This window comes from Apis cerana, linkage group LG13 (assembly GCF_029169275.1).
Source record: "Apis cerana isolate GH-2021 linkage group LG13, AcerK_1.0, whole genome shotgun sequence".
Lineage (NCBI taxonomy): Eukaryota > Metazoa > Arthropoda > Insecta > Hymenoptera > Apidae > Apis > Apis cerana.
In genome coordinates this window covers 4289903-4309149 of record NC_083864.1, presented here as the reverse complement: position 1 = coordinate 4309149, position 19247 = coordinate 4289903, and the positions used below count along the sequence as shown (strand labels likewise).

Sequence of the window (19247 nt, the reverse complement as noted above, 5' to 3'; positions counted from 1 at the left end):
AACATACTCGAAAATAAAGCTAATAAAGTTAACTGGTCCGCAATGTGTTAAATATTTCGCGTTACAAAATAAATTACAATTTATAATATTTAACAGACAGAAACGCAACTGTCGCGCGAAAAAAAAAAATTTGTACTTAACGACTAAAAGATTCGTCGTAGGGCTCTTGGTAGACACTTGCAGCCATCCCCAGTTGAAATTTCAGATCCGGCGAGGAGCAGCAACCACTACCGAGTTCTCGTTCCATCGTCATTATCCGCAAAACACGTTCCATGGCGTTGTCATAATGGAAGGTGAGCATCGCGTCGGTCAACGGCATGGGCGTACCTTGCCGAACTCTCTCCTCTACTCTTTGCTCCTATCTGTTCAGGGCGCGCAAAGTGGCGTGACGAGTAGCTCCAAAGAGGTGGCCCAAGGATCCACCACTTTCTCTCTTATTTTTTTTCCCTCTCTTTCTCTCTCTCTCTCTCTCTCTCTCTCTCTTTTCTCATCTTGCACACGATCGATTCAAGTCGAGTAACTTAAAGTCGTATCAATCTCATTTATGCCAATTTCTCGAATCCCCTCCGCTTAACCCATTTTTCTAGGCCCGTGCCCATGCGTTCGAGCACGTTATTGGCGCGTCAGACACGTTCTCCAGCCGAGAATTTTCATGACAATCGGGGATCTCCGCTCTAGCTCTGCCTCTTTCTCTGGAAGAAAAGAAAAAGAAAAAGAAAAGAAAAGAAAAGAAAAGAAAAGAAAAGAAAGAAAGAAAAAAAAAGAAAGAAAAAGAAAAAAGGGAAAAAAGGATAAGGGGAGGGGGAGTGAGTCTCTCTTGGCGCGTCGTGACACGTTCCTGGATATGCAAATCGGGTAGCGGAGGAATCGGCCGGTGCTCGATTTATTTAAGCGCGCCACCTCGCCTCGATTGATTATACAACGATCGAACCCGTTTGTCGACTCGATTAATCTTCGTGAAAAATGTTACGATTCCCTCCTCGGCTGCCTTGGAGAGGCGGGCCAGCGGTGGGGGAGGGGAGAGGTGAGGCGAGGGGTGGGGAAAATAATTTAGCGAGCCGCGTGCACGGCAGCGCGCTAATGAGCGCGCCGACCGAGATCGATGATAAATAATTACCTCTCGATTTGCTCCTTTTTTCGCAGCCGCTCCGCGTTGATCGTTCCACGCCGATTTACGCGGAGCGGGGCTATCCCGCTCCCTCTAATATATCTCGAGATTGATGCTTTCGTCAATATCCTCCTTCCTATCCCCTCCCCCTCTCCCTTTCCCCCTCACATTTAAATTCTCCTCGGTTTAATCGTCGATTGTCGACTACCGGCTAACCGATAACGTCTAAATCTTGCTACTATATTATATTTTATGTACACAAGTAGAGGGGGGAGAGGGGGTTGGGAGGGAAGAGAAAGAGGAAGAGAGAAAGGAGAGGAATCGACGTGCAAAGTAGCCATCTCGGAGGCAGACGGCAGCCACTCGACTGCATAATTTCAAATACACAATAAATTGCTGCTCTTGCGAGCACAATGCGCGCAACGTGCGGCCGCTCCTTTGGACGAGTTTGGCACGATTCACGGAGGACGAGGACGATCCAGGGGCCTCGATGGCGCACGACTCTTAGGCTCGAATCGCGTCAAGGACGAAGGGTATATACGTCGAAGGGTAGATACCCTTGTCAGAATCGTCATCGAGGTGACAGGTAAATACAGGGGAGCTCTATCTGGTATGGAGGATGTATATATACATATATACTCACGAGCCAGAGAAGACGATGCTTCGTTGCGGTGGGCAAAAGGGAGGGTAGGAGATCGAGTCCTTGCAAGTAAACGAGGATTAAATCTGAGGCGTCTCGTTTGTTCGAGATCGTGCTGTTGTGACCTAGGAGAAATCGTGCGTATAAGACGAACGCCATGATCATTGTTCCACTTTCCACCCAGCGAAAATAGAGGCGCGGAGGGGGTTGTACTCGTTTACCTGTTGATAAGCCGAAACCCCCCTTTGCGTGACGCGCAAACTTCTCCGCAATTTTTATCAATCATGGATCAAGTGGCATCGAGGAAGGAATGGGAAGATTCGCTTGAATTTTTCTTAATCGTTCCACTACCATACTTTCTTGCAGAAGGTGCAATCAGATCGATCTCTGAAATGACGAATCCGTGATAATTCATCGTTGCCATTTAAATGGCGAGAATCATCGAAGTTTGCTTCTTTCTTCCCTTGATCCCTTTGTTTTCTTTCCTTTTTTTCTTTTTTTTTACGAAAAAATAAATTCTTTCGTGAATGACAATAGCGAGGAAGAGTGGAAATGATATAGAAGCCGAACGGCCGAATGTAAGCGCATATTACGCGAAATTGCAAGGGCAAGAGGAGAATTGAGAAGAAAGAGGAGAATGAAAAAGGGGTAAAGAGGATAAAGTAGAAACAAGAAGAGAGCGAAGGATTGTGGAGAGTGGATGAAAGAGGGTGAAAAAGGTAGGAAAGAGGAGAAGAGAAGGTAGAGAGACGCGGGAAAAAGTGCGTATACGCGCAGCATCCAACCCCTGTCTCCCTCTCGTTTCCTCGTGTTTCTCTCTCCGTCGAGGCGGCGTGAGGGGTGGAAGCCATCTGCATCGCGATGAATGCCACTAACCACCCTGCGAGCACCCCTGAAAAACCCCCTTCACCTTCGTTTCAACCCCTGTGCGAAGCGGCCCAGCCGGACCCGTTGCCATGGGTTCTCAATTTGCGCGAGATACTCGACCTCACTGATTTATGATCGTTTCAAATCATCGAGAATCGCGCTCTAAACGTCCTCCATTTCGCGCGCTTAACGACAAATAAATCTCAACGATTCATCTTTATCGGCCGGGATTAATTTAATTCCTTTCGACGACGAAAGTTTTGTTTTAATCGTTCGAAAAAAAAAAAAAAAAAAGAATAATAAAATAATTCGAAAAGGTAATAGAGCGGAAGGGAAGATTTATGGCGACAATAACGTCGAAAGGGTGTTCAGGTTCATCTTTGTTCTCTTGCGGTCTCTTCGTCTCGACTCGTGAAACTTTATTACCGCGGGGTGATGATTTGCAAAATAAGCCCTTCTGTTCGTTTGACTTTCGCCAGCTTCCCAAACTTGGCCAGCTTTATCAAGTGTATGAATTAAATTGCCGTTTTATTACCCGTGGGGGAGCGCAGTGGAGGGCCAACCACCCCCTTCCTTCTCCCTTTTTCCCAAGGGAGCAACATTATTCAACGTTAAACTTTCTAAACTCTAAAAATATCTTCAATGTTTGCTCGAAGGAATTTATTATTCGTTCGTAAGGGAATAAACGTTTTCATTGGAATAACATCGATTATCGAGGAAATAATGATCGAACGGAAATTGGAAATTTCTAAATTAAAAATTAAAAACCCCTTTTTTAATAAAATAAAATAAAATCAGAAGCGGGATATTTTCGGGATATTTTTTGCTCGTAAGAAAATACGACGAGAAACAGAGAAGAAATTCCTTGGTCGAAGGAAATATTTATCCTGCGTCGGCGACTTCCGCAAACGCGACACGATTTCCGCATTATACCGTGTACGTAACGGCGACTGTTACGAATCGCTACTCTAAAACCCCCTTAGTTAGATTCTAAACACACCCTTTACATATCGTGTGGGTGGGTTTGCGGGGCTTAAGGGGTTGGTGACACGAGGGGGATTTCGACTGATCGATTGTGTCGCATACGTTTCTCGGACCCCGCAACTTTTTAAATTTTCTCCGAAAAATCTCCGAAAATTTAAGCTTCCTCGCCCCCGTCCCTCCCATCGAGGCAAAGAATCGACGATAACGAATAAAGTTCCTTCGAAAATACGTCGCACTTGAAGGAATCGTTGTTGCGACGACGTTGATATCGTATTTATCGAGGCCTTCGTTCTCTTCGTTCACGTCGTGCAAACAAACACGCTTTCAACCCTCTCTCAGAATGTTTGCCCGGTCCCTGTTTATCGTTGAATTATAGACAAGGCTTGTTTCACGTAGGCATCCCTCGCGCGACATACTTAATCGCCCTATTTCGCGCGCGCACGCACACCACCGGCCCTACGTTAAAAAGAAGGCGGTCGGTGAATAAAGGAAGAAGATGGCGTCGATCATCAGGGGTAAATTTGAAAAACTCTCTCTCTTTCCCTCCTCTTCTTCGACCCTTTTACTTAGCGTGGCGCGGGATCTCGCGTGCCTCCTCCGACGAAGGCGACGAAGACGAGGAGGAGCTCTCTTTTCTCTCCGTCTATCTTTCAGCTCAGCGAAACCCACGGCAATCACGGTGGCTGCAATTTTTATGAAGTCCTCGTCGGGTCTTCGAGTTCTTGAATAATTCAGGGTCAAGCGGCGTGGGCGAAAATGGCGCCTGCGCCGTCGGCTTTTCGGGTAATACGCGCCGAATTTTTTGGCCAAGCACCGGTGAAAAACTCGGCCCGCCCGTGCGCGCCACTTGTGCGATGCTTGAACGGTCTACCACTTTAATAATTTCGTGGTACGTCGAGTAGTTGCGAGGTGGAAATAAAATAGGGAACCACCCGGACGTCGTCGTTGCTGCGCCGAAAAATTTGTTTCCCCTTTTCCTTATTCTCTTATTCTCTCTCTCTCTCTCTCTCTCTTTTCCCCAACCCTTTCCGCCTAGCCTCAAAAAAGAATACGTTGTTCGCTAATATTTTCCGGGCGAATCGAGAAAAATGGGGGGAGGAGGGGAAAAAAAGAAGAGAAGTTTCGACAAGTCGGTCGAAGCGACATTATATAACAAACGCTTCTAACGCTCGTTGAAAAATAATTATCTCTGAAGGATCGTCGGATATTTCTGCTCGTTTTCCGCCATTGTTTCGTACAACAGGTTGAATTAATCGTTTGAATTAATTGTTTAAATAACCAGAGATCAGAGTTGAATAAACGAAAGAAACGAATTTTATTCCCGTATTTCGATGATAAAATCGCGAGACGAGTTCCCACTCGTTCTACCAGTTTTCTTTTTTTTTTTCTAGTTTTGTTGTAGTTAATATTATGTTAGTTGATAATCACGTAGGTAAGAAAGTTAAAACAAGAGACAAAGGGATTAGATCGAATGGCGGAGAAAAATATTGGCCAATTATCATTCGAGTCGATATATCAACAATATAGATATTTATGGGCCGAAAGGATGTAATTCTCCTTTTACCTATAACCGTATTTCTAACTTTTTGGAATGGCAATTAATAATGTTCGAGTCGACTCGTAAGCAAGTGTAAATCGTTTATCTAATCCTTCCATTCCGTTCATTGTTTTCCTTATACCTGATCTTTAACTAAAATAAACTGACAAATTTTATTACTCCTTACTGCAACGAAGACGGACCATTCCCGTTTATTGCAGATAATGGAATCACCTCTTTAACGCCAGAAAGAATACCGTTTTTACGATAAGTCATTGTAACGATAATGGTGGTTATAGATCGCTTAATCTCGTCGTATTTCGTCTACTAACTAACCACTAAATTTCTATCTTTAATTACCGTCTTCCATCGCAAATAATCCACAATATTTGAATGATTTTTCTATCTTTTTTTCCTTAAAATCCTTCTTGTCAATATGATTTATTGCTTTCCCTTCATTTCCATAAACTTTAAACATCTGGAAACAATTAGACGGATATTTCGTGTACAATTCATCAAAAAGTTCTTAGAATCCATCCAAATAGAAAATTTCCATTGGTAATAGAAAAATCAAGATGGAAAGGGGTCAGAGGAAGAAGCAAGCAAGGGTGTCACGATGACGATGCGAGCCTTCAGATAGGAAAAGATAAATGAAAATCGAGTCCGGCGAGAAAAACCGATTGATCCTTGACGAAGAGGGGGAAAGAGAAAGGAGAGGGACGGGGGAGAAATTCGTGCAAAGGTCGTCGTAGGTGAGGCATCGAGGTTGCTTCGTGGACATCGATCAGGGAAACGTCGTAAGGACGGACGTCCCTTCGTCCTGCGGAGGGGTTGATGGATGCGAGATTACAGCGGCGGGGACACTCGTTGACACCCCATGATGTATCACCGCGCAGCTTCCAGCTAGTAGTAGCTCGGCTACTTACCACCACCGGGAATGGGTTTGCTGGAAAACGAAAAAAAGAAAAAAAAAAGAAAGACAAGTCGCGCCTCCACGCCCTCCCTTCTCGCCTTCCATCGCCTCCTCTCCTCGCGTATCGAATTAATCCCGTCCCGAAACGATTTTAATCTTAATCGTTCTTCCCTGTCAACCGACCCCTATTCACCCCGCCAAATAAATACAAATATTAAACGCGGAGCCCAAGGTTCGAGGGAACCTTCCAAGGTTCGAAGGAACGTAGCGAAATGGGAAATCGTTATTGGGGGAGGGTGGTTTTCGATCGAACCTTTCTCGAATTCTAATCTTCGGTAAAGGTATAATAAATCGCGAGTTAATTCAAAGGGTGCTCCTCGCTTTTTTGCGAGGAGTGTAGCAACAACCCACACACACACCCCACCCACACGGCCACTCCGATCCGGTACGGAAATATTCGACGGGAGAAAAGAAGGTGGCGAAGGGGGTGGGCGCGAGGAAGCAGGAGGAGAAAGGAGAAAAAGAAGGACAGGATAGGGGGTAGCGTAGATAAGTCGGGGTTGTCGGGGCATCTGCTTTCTTTCGTGCTTCCGGCCATCTTCTGCCACCCCTTTCGTCCTTCTTTTTGGGGTGGAAACGGCTCCGGTCCATTCTCGTCGAGACGTTGTATCGGCCCAACACACTGAGACCTCTGTGCATAGGGGGAGGGGGAGGGAGCGAGGGGTGGACACGGCGGAAAAGAGAAGAGAGAGCGAGAGAGAGAGAGAGAAGGGAAGAATACGGTGGGCGGAGGAGAAGGAGGGCGAAGAAGAACGTGCTGAATAGAAGATTGGAACTCTTTCTGCGGTGACGGCGCTTCTTCCGGCGGGGTGGCTGATAGTGCCGGCTATTTCCGGTGGCCACCGTGACATTGCTATCGCCGAGCAACGTCTACTATACCCCCGAGGCCATCCACGTTAAACGTTCTCTCCTCTCCTCTCCAAGGCTCACGTGTATCCACTCTCTCTCGCCCACCCCCTATATACACGTATTTTTGCATCGGCGCTCCAAGATTTTTGCCCGAGTTTCTTGCCACGTTCTCGTGTCCTGAATTCTGCACGCCTTTCGCTGGAGGAGACTTCCTCAATGGCGTCGTACCTACACTCTTTATATTCCTTTTTTTCTCTTCTTCTTCTTTCGTAAATCGTTGGTTTATCTCGGAAAAGGAGAGGGAGAAAGAAAGAAAGAGAAGGAAAAATAGTTCTTTTTTTTTCACTCGCGCCAGAGGATAATCGTAATAATCTCGATACTCTATAATCGAAACTATCTCGATACTCTCGTTTCTCGTCTCGTTTCGGCGCGTGTAAAGTGCGGATTTCGCGTGGAAATTTTAATATCGCAATCAATAGAGATAGATATTATATACGTATATGTATAGAGGATCCAAGTGCGAGATAAGGACGTTTACCAACGTTGCAATTGATCGCGAGAAAAGATAGAGATATCGCGATGTCCGTATATCCAGTGACACCGGGTGCACTTGGCGGCTTATCGGTTATCGCATATCGAGCGCCCTGCAGTCCGATGAGCTCTCAGACATATCGTAAGCCGGCCGAACATCGACCCTTCGATTATGTCAGTTTATCGTCGGTGTTCGGTTGAACAAAGGAAATCGCCTCGACATGTCGAATCGCCACGGATAATAACCGGCCCTTTAATCGAGAATCTTTCCATTCGTCATACATAGCGGCCAACAAGCTTTCCTGAATTCTTCGAGAAAAAAAGAATAGAGAGTCGTCTCTAAAGCCGAAATCTAATTTTTTTAAATATGCATCGTCACCACGATGCGCACAAGTTAATCCTTCGAAATAGAAAGTTTCCTTCTTTTCTTTTACGACCTTCTACTTTCCATCCAACAAGGTGTGAGCCAGCTTAAAATTTTATTACCGTTCTTCTGTACGCACGTTCGTTAAGACTGAAGAAGAATTATGAACAACTGGAGAACAGTTATTCTGTAATTGATGTGCAGGGATTATTGGTCCGTTTAGTTTATGACTAAGGATGTATAGGTGGTACGATAAACAGGTAACAAGGCCTCGATGAGGGCTAACGGTTTGGCATTACACCGACTAACGATTACTTACACGCAGCCTGAAAGAAGAACGTAAGGACACCACGAGTCCCCAGGTAGTCTTGGCCAAAGCTATTCAACTGTCAATCAGCCTGTGCCGAAACTCGGTAGAACTGGGGAACATCTGCTCTTGGAGAACGCGATACGTCGGCGGACGGGGGCGTTGCTTACCCCTGCGTTCCGCTCCTTTTTCTCCTCCCTTCAACCCTCTTTTTTTATTCCTTTCTCCTCTCCTATATTTTTTTTTCCCTTCTCGTCGTCTGAGTTAATCACTTCTTTTTTTTTTTCTCTTTTTTTTAATCACAATTTTTATCACAGGACACAATTTTATTCGCAGAAAGCAACGCTTGAAGAAAAATATCGATCTATTCGATTCTATTCGAAGTTCGATCCCTTTCGAAATTGTTTCGAGCGTTGATCACCACGCGATGCGCCGATGTATTCTCAGATTCGCGTTTCAGCCGGAATTCAATGACGTGGAGAGGGGTGGCTTCCAGCACGCCGATTCATAAGAGGCAGGCACACGATTAGCCGCTGTTTGGATCCATTTACCATTCGACCGGCCATTAAGGACCGGTCGATACACCGGAATCGTTGAACTTGCAATCGAGACACCGCTGTCCTTCAATAGACTCTCCTCTCGACTCGGTAATGCCTCTGTGGCCGAGCCCTTTCATTCGACACTTTCGATAATCCGGCCAGGAATTCCGTCCCGTCAAAAGTGAAAGACAAATTGGGAATTGATCGTGCTCCCATCCCACCGAGATCTATCTATCCGCGATCTCCTTAACCTCTCTATCGATTTCCCCTCCTCTCCCGTTTCACGGAATAATGAAACGGGACGAAACAGAAAGAAGGAAGAGAAAGTAGGGTAAAATAAAAGATTACCACCCTTGTTTCTCGATAATCCGTTCCTCTACTGCCTGCTACCTAGTTTCTCTTTCTCACAATGGAAATCACTGGTGGTTTCTTGAATCGAGCAGAAAATTGTTTACCTTTCGCTATTTTATTTTACTTTATTTTCTTCCTTTCTTTCTATTCCTTTTTTTCTTTTTTCAGACAAGAATCGTGGCCGTTTCATCCGCCGTTCGCTCAATGGCCGTGTTAACGAGTTACGATTGAGCGTAGTGGCACCCTTCCAGAGACATCCTTCTTCTCGGTATAGCTGTCGACCGATCGCACGTCCTCCCTTGTCTCTCTCGACCCGCCGCCTCTCCTTCCGTCCTTTTCACCCCCGGCCATCGAACAGGGGCGTAGGAATCGCCTTGCGACTCCAGGTAATTTCAGGTACGAGGGGGAAAGAGTAGTGTAACACGATACCGCTACCGAAATCGTTTCACTTTTATTTTATTTTTTATATTTTTCTCCTCTCCTCTTTTTCCCTCGCGCAGCTTCCTCTTCTTCTTCTCTCCTCGCCTCTCTTCTGTTCTTCGTCCTTAATTCGAGGGATTCACCCTCCCCTCGGTTCGACTACCCCTGGATCCACGAGGATCATCCAACAACGCTCCCGATTTTGCCCGCTCGCTCGTTATTCCGGCAAAAAAAAAATAAAAAAAGAAAAAAGGAGCCCGATGAGACAAAGACGGTGGAAACGAAGGCGATCCGATATTTTCACCGATTTCACACAACCGCTGCACAAGCCCTTTTCTTCAAGCCGCGCGTGGAAAGCCGTTTCGTGGAAACTGCGAGAGAACCTGTGGGAAGCTGTGAATGGGAGCCGGGCTGCTACCTGATCGCCAAAATACCGGGAAATATTCCAGTTTCGGGATGGAATTTACGATTAACGCGAGATCGTTGACAATTTTTCGAGACTTAAATTCCGATGGAAATTTTTGCCATCGATTTCATTCAAAAATTCTCTATGTAAGTGTAAAAGTGTAAAAGATCGTATAAAATCTGTCTTGTCCGAATCTAATATCTTTTTTTCTTTTTTTTTTAAAAGGGATACGATTTTTTTCGGAAGCATTGTACAAGTGCACGAGTTCGAATTTTCTTTTGAAGGGAAAATTTTGCAAAGCGGGGATGAGGGGAGGGGAAGGAAAAGAGAAAAAGGGAAAAGAAAAAGTTGACGACACGGGAATAAATACGAGAAGCATTATCGATGATCTCGTAGGAAGACGAGGTCGAGCTGAATGGCGGCCAGGAATTTCATTCACGATCTCGCAGCGGTCATCTCGAAAGGACATCTCTGGACCGTGCTATTCGAGCCCGCCTCCTGAGCGAGGAAATAATCGTGGGAGAAACGGCTCCTCGAATTTCGTCCCTACCGAAACAGAACACCTCGTGGACCGCAAAACGCCGCGTGGACAATCTCATGTTCAAGATCTATCCGATTGTAAATATGCGCGTTCAATAAACACGCGCGAATAGACACGATATTGCATCGATAAAAATTGTATACAAATTTTCTTCTGTATTCACGTTCACGCGAAGAAAAACTAGATTTATTATACGATCCGAAGAAAATTATTTTTCTTTCAATCCCAAATTCCCCGAATATTTTCCTCCTTAAGTCCTCCACGAAAGAAATTTCCTTCCTCTCCCCAGGGATTGTCCATCTCGATCTAACCTACGAAAAAATCCGGTGGATTTCGCAGCGGCCGAAAAAAAAAATCTGCGAGGCACGATCGCGCGTCTGCAAGCGTTGCAACCCTAGTGCAACGAGTTAACGATTTTTCTCCCCACCCAGGAGAACGGAAACGAGTTCGGAACGAGTTCGAGGCCCGCGTCGACAGGTTCGTTATCGCGGTGGACCCTTTGTTTGCCAAGCGGTTATTCTTACTCGCGCGACTCTGCCTCCTCTCTTTCTGCCACCATCCACCGGTTCCGCGCTGTTCCTTGGCAAACAGCCTCTCGTGTACAGAGAGAACAGCCTCTCTCTCTCTCTCTCTCTCTTCTCCTCCTCGGTTTTGAATAGGTGTGCCACGCCGCAGGACACCACCATCCGGCATCCAGGACACAGGTGGCACGAGATCCCGTGCCTCGTCGTCCGGATGGGATCTCTTCTAATCTCAGCTCGTCAGAGTGACAGGGATTATGCTCATTAACTCTTGCAGGACACCCTCTTTTCCCACGCGCCACGAAACTTCTCTCTTCGTCGATTTACCAATTTCCCTCCCCTCTTCTTCTTCTTCTTCTCTTTTTCTTTCTTTCCATTTTTTATTCTCTTTATTCTTAATTATTCCAACAATTCCAAATTCTCCGGATACAATTTACACCAATTTTTTAAAAGCCGCCCCTTTATCACCCGACGGTTATTCGATTCGTATCGGGATATAGTAATGCGATGCTTTGCACAGGATTTTGATCGATGCGCCAGACATTTCGGGACAATAAAAGCGCGGGTTGATACCCGGTCGAATATGCCGGTATAATTTTCAACGGATCGTTTATCCCCCGCGTTTCCACGCGCTCTCGTTTTTTCCGCCATCGTCGCCTCTCCCCTCCCCTCCCCTCCCCGGATTCGCCTGCGTCCATGATTTATCGTACACGGAAAATCACGAGCGTGTGTGTGTATATATATATATATATATCTCGCATAATAATGTAATCGCCGATACGAATGCGTCGAAAAATTTTATCCGCCGATACTACTATACGTGTATGCATATATTCGGGGCGGAATATAACGAAAATAATTCCCCATGTGACGCACCGTCCGCCGATTATTTTATTCCCTAGCAACAGGTGATCACTCTTTTGCCACTGTTTTTCCATAGTTGGACGGACGGGCAAACGATGAGTGATGAATGGCGGCGATCGGGATGCGACGCAAACTATCCGATAATATTGGGACTCGGCGAATCATCGGGATATACACGATTCGGGAAATATGCCTACGAATTTTCGTTCGACGAGTATCGAGAGGTTCGCCGCTCGACGCTCGAAAATCGTGGGCAACTGTGCACAACAGTTTATAAATATTAAAATTCTCCGAATACTGTTACGAGTGGCTTGTTTAATAACACGATATCGACACCGAGAGATACACAAACGTTTCGATAATTCGCGTCGTAATAATAAAGGTGTTCCGTTCGATAATAATAAATATTTTGTCGACTTCAAACGGCTATTTCGTCCGTGATTTTATTGTATGTTGAATTCGTGACGGACGAAATAAATAACTGAAAAATTAATGCAACTAATTTGCGAATATATACATATAGCGAGAAAAAAGAAGTTAAAGAAAGAGAAAGGTATTAGAAAAATATATCGATATCGAGCATTTCCTATTGAAACTGTGTAATACCGTTCCGAATAACATCTAAAAGACGGTATCCCTTTTATAAAAACAACAGTTCTGCGTTTTTAGGACAAGCGAGCAAACAAAGGCGCCACCTCGAGAAGCATTCAAAGGAGAATGTTTTTTCAGGGATCCTCTTTATGAGGAAAGGATCGCGCGATCCCGGTAAACCGTATTATCCCGTCGGATCTCGTGTTCCACGTACTTACTTACTTACTTACTTGCTTACTTACTTTCTTTCTTACTTGGAGAGAGAGAGAGAGAGAAAAGGAATGGCTGGTTCGAGCCGCGAGCCAATATCCTCCCATACACCTTCTCTTCCAAGATTTTCACGAAGGACGAATCTCGACCAGGGAAAAGCCTATTAGGAGACGCGAGGATTCTCCGGGTCTCCACGGAACCCGGAGAATATTCGAAATGGCCTAGCGAATCGCAAAATCCCACCAACAAAGGCCGCTCGCCGCGCACTTTCGAAAAACCGCGTGCCTCCTCTGCCTCGCTCTTTCGGTTCAGTTCCTCCTTCCCTCTCCTTCCCCTGTCGTCTTTCCACCTGCTGAAGGCATAAATCATGGCCTGGTCCGGTCGTTCGAACCGAGAGATCGGTTTGCAGGTGTCTCGACCGCCGAATTTCACGGCTGTGAAGGCCGGTCTCTCTTCTTACGCCTTCGTTTTACTTGCGATTTTACGGGTTTTTTCGAGAGAGAAAGAGAGAGGAAGAGAGGAAGAGAGAAAGCCGTCCTCTCTCTCCCTCTTCTTTTTTCCACACAACGGGAATAAGGAAATTCCGTATCGATTATTCGTAAGATCTCTCGATTCGTTGATCGTGTCGAGAAAAAATTCGAAGAACTCTCTTTGGAATTCTCGCTGAAGACGGGGGAAGGTGTTACGGATGAAATGTCGCGAGAAAAATAAATTTGGAGTGTTGGGCGTCCTTTTAATAACTCGGAAATTTGCCGTCGAGATCGATCCTTCATTCACGTACTTCTCCACCGTTTTTCCCCCTTGTGACCGATATTTGCATTTCGGAAATCCATGCGTGTTTTTTTTCTTGTTTCGCGACAAGACAATCAATCGCATCCGTCTGGTGTGTCGAATTGAGACGACGAGCGGAGACGTTATCTCGGATCTCGCCTCGGAAAAAGGAGAAACAACGTGGCGAGGCAGCACCGGAGCGGTAGTCGTGAACGCGTCGCCGACCCGTCGATATTACGATTAATTGGCTCGTAAATTTTCACCCAGGGGTGTTCCTCGAACTCCCCAAGGATAATTTATATATTTTTCGCCCCGACCAGGTCAACACCTGGCACTACCGTTTACCTGAGCGAAAAACGGACCAGACAGCGTCGCGCCATCTTTCACTACCCATCCCTCTTTCTCTAAAATTCGCCACCAGGTAATTCGCCGATTTTTCAACAAAAAGATCCCCTTTTTAATACCCTTCCGCTGCCGCTTCTTTTTTCAGCGATATCGAACGAAGTTTTTTCCATTAAAGAAAAGAAAAAAAAATAAAGTTTCTTTCCAAAAGAATCTGCATCCCCCTCGATCCAATGTCCTCGAGAGGGTTTCCTTCGACAATTCTCGAAGGAATCGGTTTCAGCTGAGAACCTCGAATGCAACGAATCGCGCGCAACGCACCTTTCCGCCCGAGTTCCGTGGAAAAGTTGGTGGAATCGTCGAAAAGGTGGTGGGAGGAAGGGAGAGGAAAATTGAAACGCCCATCCACGCTTGAGACTCGTGAGGGGCGAGGTGGAAAAACTTTCCTCGGCAATAATTCATCGAGAGCGCGGAAGAGAAACGGTTCCTCGCGTTCCTCGAGATCGGGCCCGCGCGGTTGTTTGCCAAATCAAGTGTAAAACGCGGGGTAATTGTCAACGCGAGAGGGTTCTGCCGAGGGAAGGGTGGCGGCAGACGAGATTAGGGGGCCAGAGCGCGGCACGTCGAATGTTTATAAGCTCGTTCCAATTTTCACGGCTATCGATGCACTTCCAGAATTCGATTTGCGCGCAACGATGCGGAATCGATACGGGGATTTCTCAAAATTAAAAATCAATCCCATTTTCGAACACGTTGTCTGCGTATCCTCATCCTGCAATTCGTTTACTCGATTATTTAAAAAAATTGTACCGGAAGCGTTGTGAATTTAAACTCCATTAACTTGTTATCGTTTATTTCAATGAATAGATTCCGTAATACGTAACAGTTTCTTTATTTCTCGAAATTATCAACTCAACACCGATGCAAAAGGAGGAGGATTCGTTATTTCGCAAACTTTGTTCAGCCCATAAATTAAAATTATTACCGAAATTATCATCCATCTACCGAATACGTGAAAATTTATTTTTTGAAACGAGGCAGAAACGGCGTAAGCCAAGACACACGTAACACGTTTACACGTTACACGTCGGCACGATCTATGCAAATACCTTGCCGATAAATAAAACCTGTCCATCGAGAATATTCGAAATAAAAAGAAAAGAAGGAAAGTCTATTAAGTTCTCCCTTTAACCGCTAGATACCTTAAACAGATCCCATTTTATTTCCCCTTAAACGATGATCCACCCCAAAGGAAGCGTGAAAAGAACGAAAAGCCATAGGCGTTATTCGAACGCGTTTCCAATAAAAAGATCGACGAGGCAAGTTGACTTGGACCGGGTGGGAATCAAGATCAAGAGGCGGCCGAACAATCGGTGGCGCGTTTCTATGAAGTTCGTCGGTATGAATAGAATTCGCGATGAAAAGGACGCACGCGTACACGCGCGCGCGAGTTCGACCCTCCTTCTCTCTTTTTCTTCCTTTCTTCCCTCCTCTCTCTTTCTCTCTTCCTTTCTTTTTTTTTTGGGGAAAAGCCTGCGAGGCTGCGAGACCGCGTTTTTCATACGAGGTCCTCGATAGACGGCCGTAAGTGCATTCACCGTGCAAATCGGGTTGCCTCGAGAGTGCAACAATACGCAACAGGTGAGGAGGAGAGATCGGTACACGTTCAATGGCAGGTGAAGTTTCCTTTTCGAACAAGAATAAGTACTCGAGATTTGTGCCCGATCCGATTGCCTAAGAAGTTGAATCGCGGAAATGCTTGCTCTTCGACCCCTCGACGAGTTCAACACCCCCTATATTCGAAAATATTTAGAATCTCTTTTTGGAAGGGGAGAGGGAGGTTTGGACGCAATTCTTCCACGAGTTTTGATAAATCATTCTCGTTATCTCGGGAGAAAAAAACTGGCCTCGAGAGGAACAAAGATGGCAGGAGATTGGGAGCAAAGGGCACGAGAGAATGACGCACCTGCGCGAGGAGGATGTTGATGATGCATCTGTCGGCGTTAATTAACGGGCCATTAATTAGCCGGAATGGACCAATTAGGAGAAGGATGGCCTTGTTCCTGCTCTGTCGTGTCCGATCCTCTTTAAACAGCTAGCTGTACTATGAACCGTGTAAATCGAACGTGTGTTTTATTTATACACGTATATTTATGACAAAATTATGGCGATATTTGCGAGACTTGTTTCAGGCGGGACGTTCGATGAATTTGAATTGTTATCGAGAATTGCGAGCCAGCTCGTGAATAGTAATTAAATATCGCGTGTATGAATATTTGATTAAAAAACTATTCCTCGAACGTTCGTAAAAATGGCGCATCCGTATAATAAATGGGAAGAAAAGCAAAAAGATCTGGAAAAAATTCGTTTCATGTCCGATCCTGGTACACACTTTTCTTTTTTTTTTTTTTTCTCAACTATGATAATTTATGACGGGCACGATTCCTCGGAGGCGATTGTCACGGTTGACTTAACACGGATTCTCGTGACACGGATAAACAAGCAGGAGGACGCAAGAAAAATATACTCTCGGGCGACGAAAAAATATACGCGAGAGATAATCGATTACCGCGCGATCCATGAAAAAGTTGCCCGGAATCGTTCTTTCCTCTCTCGTCCTTTTCGACGAGAACCAACGTCCATGAAGAAAGAATCCACGTCTCAATCTAAAATTTTCCTTGTCGCCCGTCATTAACACCCTTAAATTATCGCGGACCCCTCTTTCCTTATCGAATCGAGGGATCGGTCCTCCTCTGAGATCAACGCGAGATCAACGACATTGATACAGCGGAAGGAGGGGTACACAAAGGACAAATTAAACAGTTCCATAGACGATGAATTTGGCCAACCCTCTCTCGGTGTACACCGTCATTATCTGTCCATCGTAGTTTCCTCGCCCTTCTCCTCTCGTAATCGCGAATCAAAATGGACCGTGGCGAGGGGTGTGCACCCTACGACAAAATACACACCGAGGCGAAGGAAGAGGACTGGACTCGAGAAACGGAAACGGGATCTTTTGAAGCGAGCCCCTGTCGTCCTGGAGCGACTCCTGGAAAACGAGATCGCTTCTCACGATTTCTTTTTTCCGATCCGTGATCCACATGCCACGATTCCGGAGAAATTTTTCCTTCCTGTCCACGACCACGCTTTTCGTTCAAAAAAAAAAATATATTAAATCCAAACCTAAATTCTAAAGGAAGTTAATTCTTCGATTCCGTTAAAGAATATATTCCATGATAAAAATTCCATGATTCGAATTTCGAAAGTAAAGAGAGAGAGAGAGAAAGAGAGGAAGGTTCGAAACTATCACCCAAATAATTAACTTCAATCGATCCGAGGTGTTCGATGGCTACGAGAAAGATTTTTGAACCATTGAAAATGAATTTGATCGATCGAAAAAATTCTCTCCTCTTATAAAACAATAACATTTATAATTCTCGAATAAGAAATTCAGGATACGATTACAAAACGTCCCGTACTTCGTTCGTGCCTCCACGAATCTGACTACTGCCCCAGCATCGGTACAATCGTAAAGAAGGGTTAAAAAGGAGAGATCGGAGAGAGAAACCGCGAAACAAAGAATGGAATGGAAGCGTTATCTCGAGGAGATCGATCGATCCCGGTGATCTCCCCACCGCCAACAAAGAGGAATTCCTTTGGAATCGAAAGAAAGAAAGAAGAAAGCGTGCGCGCGGCCGGTACCCCGGTGGAAATCGATCGATCAAAAAAAAAAAAAAAGGGGTCTCGCAAAAGCGTCGACCCCCTCGAGGGAGAATTGTGGCAGGAGTGGGCGACGGGACGGAGTGAGTATTAGGTAGAGGAGATCTATCTGGAGGAGCGCGTAGATCCCTAGCTTGCGATTCGGCCGTGATCCGTGCGCCTGGTAATAACTACACAAAAGTAGGGGCTGTATAGGCCCTCGCGGGAGAGGGCGAGAGCGAGAGAAACAAGGGGCACGGACCACGGAAGGAAGGAAGAGAGAGACGAAGAAAAGGAGGTAGGGGGTGGAGAAGAGAGGCATTGAACGTCTCTCGAGTAAGTAGAGATTTCCGGACGCTGCGTGTACCTGGGCCCTTCTCCTCCATGGGGCCCACCCCCTCTTACGCTCACCTTCTCTCGATCCGCAGCCTTACCTATGGGAAAAATCTACATTGAGTCGAGGGCGAATGAATGGAAGAGTGGCGGTGGTGGTGGTGGCCGGTCCGCGGCGGAATCTTTTGTAGGCCGGATTCCTTCTGTCGGGTCCATCCGCTGCAACAACCTTCTGTGCCACGACTACCCACGGATCCTTCCTGAACCCCGCGCGAGTCTTCACCACCCGCACACACATCTCAATACAGTGTGGGTTCGCTCTGGGTGCGGAGGGCAAAGTTTGCCCTATTGGATAGCACGTGCAGGTATCGGAGGTGAACGAGATATTCCTTTTCTCACGGCGATTCGAGCGTAGTAGTAGTAGCCCCGTGGCGCGGCCCTCGTTTTCGCGCCAATTTCGGAGAAGGTGACACCGCTCTTTCCATTTTTTCTCGAAATATTCTTTTTTATAGTCGAAGAGGGGCTCGATTCTTCGAGATGTCATCCTCTCGCTCTCTCTGTCTTTCTCTCTTCTTTTTTTGGAAAGTGGATCGTACTTTGTTTGCTTGTTTCGGAGTTGGAATTTCTTGTTCGTGAAAAAGTGTTGCGCGCGATTGTATTCTCACCTCTGTTGGGAGGTCGATTAAAAGGATTAAAAGAAGCACGTTCTTCGGAAGCGAGTGAGCATCTAGGTCCAGCTCGAGAGGTGCGAAAAACACGGTTCCGCCGGTTGTCGAAATAAATTACCGCCACGCCCGTTGGTTAAATGGGCGTGTAAGCGGCTTCACCCTGGCCAAAGACTTCTCTCTAGAAACAGACGTACGCCACAGATCGTAATTATCTAGCGAGGAGGAACGCTCCTCCTCCCACCGTCTTTCTCTCTTTGCCCGTTCGCGACTCGTCGAGTCGTGGATGGATAAACGCACGAGCCTAACTCACTAATCTCCTCTTACGGAGGAGGAGATCCGTACGAGGGAGCAGAGAGGAAGAGAGTGAACGGAAAGGTCGCGGATACTGCATCGTCACGCGCCTCTATTAGAACACCGGTGAAAAAATATTTTTTCTTTTTACTCGCGCCTCCTCCCGATCGAATTTGCTCCATCCGATTCCTCGTTCGATCTTTCCATCGTAAAACCGAATCTTAATCTTCCCTCGTACTTTCGAGTATAATCGGATCGATATTAGCAGTTCGGCAGGTAGAAAAAAGGGGTATCGATATTTGTTAAGGATATTTTTTAAGGGATTGGGAAGGATGGAAAAATCGAAAATGTCCTCTATTACACGGGGAAATATTTTCGAGGTAGAAGCTATTTCTTCCTCGGTCCCTTTCTTCGCCAAGAAAAATCCACGTTCCATGCCAGGGGAGGAAATATTTTTATTGGGACGATTGCGGTTGACGTACGAGGGTCCTTCGAATTCGCGGTACCCGGGATCCACCGATGGGATCATGGGTCGTTCGA

General features: G+C 46.0%; 1 protein-coding gene across 9 annotated transcripts in view; it reads right to left on the bottom strand.

Moving 5' to 3' along the window:
• Nucleotides 1-452: 452 nt before the first annotated feature.
• The window catches only part of LOC114577681 (uncharacterized), a 163376-nt gene continuing 144581 nt past the window's right edge, over nt 453-19247 (bottom strand). For 2 of the 9 annotated variants that reach the window (XR_009832359.1, XM_062083672.1), the window contains one exon: nt 708-1873. Coding sequence is in view for 7 of the 9 variants with exons in the window: in XM_062083672.1 (XP_061939656.1) it covers nt 1680-1873 (194 nt within the window). In the remaining 2 variants the exon portion in view is untranslated. The other 7 variants (XM_062083669.1, XM_062083671.1, XM_062083675.1 and 4 more) reach the window with 6 other exon arrangements.